The following is an 8,733-nucleotide window of genomic DNA, read 5'->3' as shown; positions in this document are numbered from 1 at the left end:
TTCCCTCGGGATAAATGAAGTATCTATCTATTGATGAATATGATGTGGCGTTGTTCTGTCCTTACAGGAGGGCCATGTTTGACCGCCCGGTGGACCCAGACTACCGTCCCCTCCACGAAGAGCATCTGCAGCAGGACAACTAACAGCACCAAGACCCACAAAATCAGAGAAACCAGCTGACAGAAAGACAGACAGAAGATGTGGATTTGTGGAGTTCTGAGTCCTTGTAGTGGTCAGTTACGATTGACTGAACATTTTTAACCAAAAATGCCAAAGCACTTTGGAATTTAATGGCTTCTACACAGTAGCCTTTAAGATTCACTTAGTAGCTTTATTTGAGCTTTCAGCTATATGTCAGTGTTTATCAGGGGCCATCATGAAGGGAAACATGCAAGTTTATAAAATTTGCTAAAACTTAAGCCAAGAAGACAGAAACACTGACTCGCTTGACCTCCGTTTGCAAAGCTATTCACAACAACAAATACTAAAACTAAAACTCTGACACTTAAATCATCTTAACTCTGATTTCGGACCATGGCTTAACTTTTCTAGTGTTAACATGACCACATATGTTGCTTAGGAAGAACTGACTTGACTAACCCATAACTCCCTTCCCTGCTGTTACGTCACTGCTGCTGCTGCACAGAACTGCCGACGGCCTGAAATCCCATCAGCCCCGTCTGCACACTCTGCACTTTCACCCGCTGCCTTTGTGGGTCAAACACTGTGGACAAAATGGAAATTGCTTAGCACAACAACACGCAAACAAGTCTCTGCGGGACCCCAACAACAAAACACATACTTCATCATCCTTTACAGCACAGCACTGCTGATCAATATTAGTCATAACTCAGACTGATGTGGTCACCGTCAAGAAACCAACTCTGTGTTTTAAGTTTTTTTTTATCAGTGTGGAAAAGGACCATTTACATACGAGTATTATAGGACAGAAAATTGAGTGTGGGGATATTTTTTAGGGGCTTTTACACACAGCAAAGGGCCACAGGTTGGCATCAAACCCATGAGTGCTGCAGCAAGGTCTTAGCCTCAGTACAAGGGGTGCCAGCTCTACCAGGTGAGCTATCAGGACGCCCCAGGGTGAGGATATTCTGAGATACAAATTGGCCTTTAAAAGAACTCACAAAAACCTAAAACTAGGACAAGACTTAAAGCAATTATCTAACAAGCAATTTTGCTCAACAATGTTACAGTTTAAACTAAAAAAGATTTAAGTAAACTACAGCTTTTTTATTTGAGATTCACATCAAACAAACCTTTTTTAATCTGATATAATAATGCAGGTGCTTGTTTTACCATGTTCACCATCCTAGTTTAGCCTGTTAGCATGCTAACATTTCTGTATTAGTACAGAACTCAAAGTTCAGCTGAGGCTGATAGGAAGGTCTTTAGTTTTGCACTAAAATCTTGAAGAGAATGATGCTTTGAACTGATGCAAAGGGAAACGGATCACCAAACCAAAATTCATCACAATCTATCCAATAGCTGTGTAGACGTTTAACCAAGGATGTCGACCCCATGGTAGCGCTAGAGGAAAAAGTCTGTGATCTGTCCTCTGGGGGCCATGACTGACTGTAGAAAATGTCATGGCAATCCATTTAAGAGATGTTGACATTTCACTCTGGACTGACTACAAACACTGCCACTGTAATGATGCTTTATGAACAGCAAAAACACAGTGCACTGCTTATTCTTTCAAACATCTTCAAACACTATCTTTGGCCCAGTGTAAATGTACAGACACATGCCTAACAGAGCATTAACCAGCCAAGATTTATTCAAGTCAGAGAAATGTTCTTTAGCTACAGCTGAAGGAATCTGCCACCTTTAACCATCACTTGCTACAGATAGACACTGTTAATATCTGGATTGTTCCGTCAGCCCTAAAACTGAACACTTGTATAAAATAATAACCAGCCAATTGGTCAAAAAAAACGTAGCTCTAACTGCGGCAGAAAGACTTGACGAGAATGACGATTGTAAATGGTGCACAATATAACAAGACGGGAACTCAAGCGCTTTCACTTTTTTTTATTTTGTAAGAATTATTAAAATGTACAAAAAGACAACAAATACAACATAACAATATATTATCTGAGACTCGTGTGGTTTCTTCTCCCTCTGTGGTCAGGTAAAGAGAGTCAGTGGTCAAAGAGAGAGAGCAGCTTCTCCACGCTGGGTGTCGTAAGGGAAACACGAAGGAGGGACATTTTCTACTGGGGGGCTTTGCCAAACAGAACATAATATTAACATTAATAATAAAAATGAAAAATAACACGGTGATCGGCTGACGGAGAACCCAGTGGAGCGTAAAAGACATCCGGCGCTCGATGGAGGGACATCTCTGTTGCTGATTTTGCAAACCGTGACAGCGTCATACCTCAAGCAGACGAGCATCGTTCCTGTAGGGGGCGCCGATGCTGCTTCATCTACCATGCAGGTGCTGTGTTCGCCAGTCGCCTCATTCGCCTGTGGAGCAAACAGGAAGAGAGTGTCAACACCTCAAAACAACAACAACAACAACAACAACAACAACAACAACAACAACTGCTACTCCAATTTGCTCTTGTGATAAACTCCAGACTTTTACAAACCTTACTATTGTAATTAAAACGACAACTAATAATTGTTTTCATTGTTGATTGATCTATATTGATTAAGTGTTTCATTTATTATTAAAATTGCTGAAATACTTAAAAAGTAATATAATGTATGTAAAGCTTAGGTTTGCAACAAATGCTTATTTTCTTCATTGGTTAATCTGTTGCCCATTTCTTTCAATTAATCATTTAATCTACAAGATGCCAAAAAAGCAAAATGATTAGCAATTTATTTGCTGTCAATCAATTTACAATTGTATTGTTTTGGTACCATTTACAATAGCTTGTTTTAGTTCACAATTTGAGTTTGGCATTGTAGCTTGATAAATGACTATGCAATTCAATTAAAAATCGATCAACAAACATTTATTAGCAACTATTTGACAACTGATTCATCAGTTTGAGTCATTCTTTTAAAAAGGAATGACTCAAATATGTACATTTTCTGGTTTGCTGGTTTCTTTATTCTTCTGTGACAATAATATCTTTTGAAACAAAACAAGACATTTGAAGAAGCAATCTGCTCTGTCATCAGCAGGGAATTTTTGATGTTTTTTTTAACCATACCCCATTTTATAGACAAATGACAATAACTAATGATTATTAGTTGCAGCCCTAATATCGACAGTACTTAAATGGTACACCTCCCAATTAACTGCTAGCGTAACCGAAAGTCCTGATTATGGCAGATGATTCTGATGTGCATTTTGCAGCTGGGCAATGCGACAGAAGGCAAATGTATCTGTACACATTTCAACAAAGCTGCTTTACATAAAAGATAAAGAATAATATTGTCAACTACTTTGAGCATTGACTACTATTTTTTAACTAAACATTCCAACTTCTCAAATGAGAGGTTTTGTTTGCTTTTGTGAAATCTATTATTGGGTTTTGGCAGTCGGACAAAAAAAAGACAACTGAAGACAAACATGTTATCTTGGAAATCTTTCACTATTTTGGTATTATACAGACCAAATGATTCACTGATTAAATCGACAATTATTAAATCTATAAAGTAAATCTATAATAAAAATAATAGTTTAGTATCTGCTGCCCACTAGAATTATTTATCTGGCTGTACCATATATGTATTGCATTTTATTCATCTTTATTTAAATAGATAAAAATGAGATATAAATCTTATTTTGAAGAAATAAAAACAGATGAAGCAAACTGCTGACTTCCAAAAGCAGCTGGCTCTATCAAACAAACTCACCTTGTGTTTCTGTCCTGATCTCTGATCTTCTTCTCCATCTCTGCGTCTGTCAGGGTCTCCAGCAGTGGGCACCACTGGTCGGCATCACCTGTGTTTCTAATGGCTATCTCCACTGTGGGCAGGGGGTTCTCACTGCAAAACACCAAAAACAAGAACAAAAACACTGCAGTTGGATTCACTTGTTGTTTCCCTTTTATGTGACTCAGATCCAATGTTTTCTAATTAATGTGAAACATGGAGTCACTTTTTCCACTCAAAGCATGCAAATTGTACTTCTGGCTTCAAAGCCTACACCCATCGAAGCTGCAAAGATATTATGACATGTAACTGAAACATGTATCATGTTTTTGATGGCCTGGATAAGCAGCATGATCAAAGGCAGGATCATGAAAGAAAACCAAATTCCTGGCCTTGCAGTTATTTTAGGAAACATCTCGACTCAGTGGAAACATAATAAAACGTGAAAACAAACGTGACAAGCGAAGGTAAAATAACAGATCTGAACTCGTGTTTTTGTAACTTTATGCATGTGAGGGGACATACTGGCACTGGATTCAGGACATTCAAAGACATGAGCTATGACACTGCCCTGATGCCCTGTTCAACTTGACTTCAGTCACGGTCATGAAATAAACAGTCCTAAAATATTACTTCCCTGCCAGATGTCCAGCTGTGATAGAGATCAGTGCTGCTGTCTGGGTTTTGAAATATGTCATTAGTTCACGTCCTGATAAACTCAGACAGCAGACTGTCGGCTGCATTTCACCCATAGAACAACCAGCAGGGCAGCAAACGCCAAGACCTTAATTAAACCTTGTTCAACTACAGTTTGGAGGTTACATAAAAACAGGGGCAGAACAAGGAGATCTGCTGGTTTACAATTAGAAACTGCAATGAAACAACAGGCTTCAGGTGCCCTAAGAAGAGAGGTGAAAGGTCACTGCCACATCACCGTGGCAACAACATATACAACAACAGAGATTCAGGACAGACCTTTTCACACAGTTTGATTTTGCAACTCTACAGAAATGGTCAAATTCCCTTTTCAGACTGCTACAGATGTTTGGCTCACTTCTCTCGTTGTGCAGAGATATCAGACAATAAAAATAATGTTCTAAAAGTCATCAACAATGTATCAAAAAGTCCCTTTAATAAAGGAGCTTGACGTAATAATGAAAATTCATCATGCATTTCAGAAATGAAAATCCAAGAAACTGTTTATAAACCTTTAAGATATAATATAATATATAATAATTGCCTGTCTGTGTTCATTGCGTTCCTTATTTTCTTCTTCTGTCTTTTGACTTGAATGCATGTTTCAATATATGCACAACATCTGGCTAAATGCAGTGTTCAAGCTATATGTAGCTGCTCTTTTAATGACGTAATCTTATAGTGTCCACTTCTTCTGTAATGATTTAACTGACTGGAGAATCAGCACCATCGACTTTATCTCAACAAACCAACCCACAGTGGAAGGGAACGTACATTAATTCACATCTTCTTTCTCTGGAAATTTGGTCAAAATGGCTTTCAATCCCACATTTAGCTCTGTGTTGGTGGGACAGTACCTGAAGGCGTACGTCCTCTGGTGCCAGCTCAGCTGACCGCGGATGCTGTAGGCGATGGTGGTGACAAACTCCCCGCCAAGACCGAGCTCAGAGCAAAGCTTCAGAGCAAACTTCTCTGGGGAGTTCTCCCTCTCAGACATATCCCACTCAAACTGGTCCACCAGAGAGATGTTCCCAACATGGATGTTCAACTGGAACACAAATAAAGAGAAAAACGGTTTGTTGATAAGTGACGTGTCTTCACTACAAGAATCTGGAGGATGTGTTAAATGATACTATGATGTGTTACTGGTAGCTTAGAGCGTTACCTTGATTATGACCCTCTGGTCCGCCTGGTCCTCCAGGATGCTGTCTGTCGGATAAGACTCGATCTGCTGTCGGATGGCAGATGCGATGGCAGGGACGAAGGCTAGCGGGTTGAGGTCCAGGTCGTCGCAAAGGATCTCAGCGAACATCTCAGGCGTCATCAGTTTCTCTAAAAGAATTCAGATGAAGGAAAAAAAAATGTCAGTACCAATATTGGCTCCTGATGCTTCAAATTCAACAAAAAAAACAACCGCATATAAGTTCCTATGTGTGCACGCACAAATGGCAAATAAAGTTCTTGAATCTTCTCTCTTCAGCACCATGAAGTCTCTGCTTTGACACCATACTTCACAGAGCTGAGAGAACGTCATGATGGGACATTACCGTTCATATTCCAGGTGAAAGCGTCTCTGAGCTTCTGTCCCTCAATCTCCATGTCCAGACGGATTGGAACCAGGACTTCAGACTGAGTGGCGTTCTCATGGATCACTGCTGGATCGTGGTCATCGAAGCTGGGCGAGACGAACACACAGGGCCAAAAGTTACTGACAGCAGCTGAAATGATACACTGCACTCACTCAATGCAAGTCAGCACCATTATCAGCTATATTTCATTACATTAATTGTTTCAAAGAGTAAAGAGTTTATGTCAACCATCAAAGATTTCAGTTTATAAAAGGACACAATGATAGCACAGAGTAAGAAACAGAATAAAGAACTCTCATGTCCCAGCAGTCCCTGGCTGCGTCCAAAATCACTCACTACTTGCTACTGTGCTATATTTACTTCACACCACTTCTTCTGGGTATCTGAATTCTAACTATGAAATATATCCTCTATGCATTTCCCTCACAAATTCCCATAACCCAACAAAAAAGTACTTTTTGCCGAAAAGAATCTCACAATGCAACGCTTCCTATTTGATAGTTACGCTGCACGATTAACACAAGTGTCCCAAACCTCACTTTACCACTTACTGTAAACTCTTGGGCGTTTGTAATATAGGGAAGGAATGAGGAATAGATCTGAATGACAAACGGAGCCTGTGTGCAGGTTCCTGTTGCTCACCACAGTGGGAAGGTCCTCTTCTTGTCGCGGCCCAGTCGGCTGCGATTGATGGTGGTGGAGCAGGGCACCGCGTCCAGATGGTGAGAGCTATTGGGCAGCGTGGGAACCCACTGACTGTTCCTCTTCGCCTTCTGTTCCCTGGTGACAGACCAGGACAGATGAATATGTGAAAATTATACAAGATAAAATGTTTTTTTTTAATTTCAACTCAAATTAACTTAATGAAGACACTTTTTGGATTAACATAGACTCAAAATCTGCAGGTTACATCCTACTCGGACTGGATAGGTTTAGGAGGGTAATGTAATCGTCACTGGGTTGTTGTTGTCCTGACCGTCTCAGGTTTTAGGAGTCAAATATTAATCAACAACCAGAGTAATCTCATGCTCAAAAGGAGCCTTTGAGATCTCTCTCAGCTTTTGTATTCAACCGCCGCAGACAAAGCTTCCTAAAGCCTATAAACGTCAGATCAATTACTGAGACATTTTGTAAAAGAGCTGCTTTTTCAGAAGCTACGTGCGAGCTGTGTAAACAGAACAACATCGCCATATCTGTAATTTTGGAAACTCATTACAGAGCTACATTTCCTTACCTATAAATATCTGTCATTAACATTAAAACCACAGTACAGACCGTCGTGAAACTCTGTCCTGTCTGAATAATGTTTTCAGAGGTGGTTGTGGTGGAGGTACCTGAGGTAGGCGGGGGGCTCAGTGCTGATGGAGACAGCTTTGTACTTCTCATCATTTCCTTCAAGGATCTCCTCAACCTCCGAAGCCTTCAGCAGGGTCACACTGGTGGCCAGCTGAGTGTAGCCGTGATCTGAATGACAAAAAAGTCAAATCAACACAAACAGGTACTGACACTGTGAATGTTGACCTGAGCTGACGAGCCATTTAAATGTCAAATTGTGTATCCTCACCAAACCCCTTTTGCCCAATTACAAAATGACAAATAAATGCATTTTAACCATCAATGAAACAATGAGCATGGGGTTTTTATTCTTATGTTACTTTTTTCCCCTCAAACCTCTTAAACAGAAACGTATCAGCAGTTTTGGATATTGAGAAACAAATGAACCTGTAATTGTTCTACGGTGAATATTTTTAGAACATTAACTAACTTCAATATTATTAAACTGAAAGCTGTTTCTGAATTTGTTCTATCTCAGTGTATAGTCTAGTATAGTGGAGTTTCTAAGCAGAACAGCCTCTCATGTTAGAGGAAAGAGATAATGATGGGAATTTAAAATTTGCACCAGCCCACCCAGCTGTGTTAGACTGCACTCTACTGACCGTGTGATGACTCCACTATTTTCTTCCGTTCTTCTACTGATGCCAGTTTTCTCCATAATGATGGATATCTTTTATACAGGGAGCCTCTGAACATACGGAGGTAGTTTCCCACCTGAACACACACACACACACACACACAAACACACACACACACAGAAAAAGAAATCAAGAATCATGAGGTTCAGATTACTTTGGCTAAACAAATATTCTTGATAATAATTAATCATTACAGTATTTTTTTGTATGTATGATAGTAAACAGAGTATGTTGGAGTTTGAATTACTGGTCAAACAAAATTACCAATTTGAGTTTGTAAGATAGTGAATTGATGGGCATTTTTCATTACACCAAGAAATAATCAATCACAAAGATAATTTGCAGATTTAAATTCCAACGATACAATTAATCAGTTATAGCCCACGCTATTACATTGTCAAATAAATACTTTTAACAACATAAGACGTGACATTCCTTCATTGCTGCTGTCTACTAAATAATATAACTGAATTATTTAAAACTCCAGTATAATCAGCCTACACCACACAGCGTTAAATGGCACCGGTTGCTGAACTTTAGTTTTTTTTTTTCTCACTTTAGTTTTTTTTTATTTTCACATTTGTACACGTACAACGCCACATTCGGACAGTACAGACAACAAA

At 39.5% G+C, this 8,733-nt stretch overlaps 2 protein-coding genes across 2 annotated transcripts in view; one reads left to right on the top strand and one right to left on the bottom strand.

Annotated features, from left to right (window-relative positions):
- derl3 (derlin 3) overlaps positions 1-2,283 on the top strand; it is a 6,935-nt gene extending 4,652 nt beyond the window's left edge. The window contains exon 7 of the mRNA XM_035659000.1: positions 68-2,283. Within this exon, the coding sequence (XP_035514893.1) occupies positions 68-143 (76 nt within the window). The 3' untranslated portion in view covers positions 144-2,283. The remainder of the gene's footprint in view (positions 1-67) is intronic.
- The window catches only part of smarcb1a (SWI/SNF related, matrix associated, actin dependent regulator of chromatin, subfamily b, member 1a), a 7,331-nt gene continuing 627 nt past the window's right edge, over positions 2,030-8,733 (bottom strand). The window contains exons 2-9 of the mRNA XM_035658999.1: positions 8,075-8,186; positions 7,472-7,601; positions 6,780-6,917; positions 6,096-6,223; positions 5,714-5,880; positions 5,406-5,596; positions 3,835-3,966; positions 2,030-2,487 (exon numbers count right to left, since the gene is read on the bottom strand). Of these exons, the coding sequence (XP_035514892.1) occupies positions 2,448-2,487; positions 3,835-3,966; positions 5,406-5,596; positions 5,714-5,880; positions 6,096-6,223; positions 6,780-6,917; positions 7,472-7,601; positions 8,075-8,186 (1,038 nt within the window). The 3' untranslated portion in view covers positions 2,030-2,447. The remainder of the gene's footprint in view (positions 2,488-3,834; positions 3,967-5,405; positions 5,597-5,713; positions 5,881-6,095; positions 6,224-6,779; positions 6,918-7,471; positions 7,602-8,074; positions 8,187-8,733) is intronic.

Source organism: Morone saxatilis, unplaced genomic scaffold, assembly GCF_004916995.1.
Source record: "Morone saxatilis isolate NCDOM2014 unplaced genomic scaffold, NCSU_SB_2.0 Contig16, whole genome shotgun sequence".
NCBI lineage: Eukaryota > Metazoa > Chordata > Actinopteri > Moronidae > Morone > Morone saxatilis.
The sequence above is the reverse complement of the archived record's forward strand: the minus strand, read 5'-3'. Positions and strand labels throughout refer to the sequence as shown.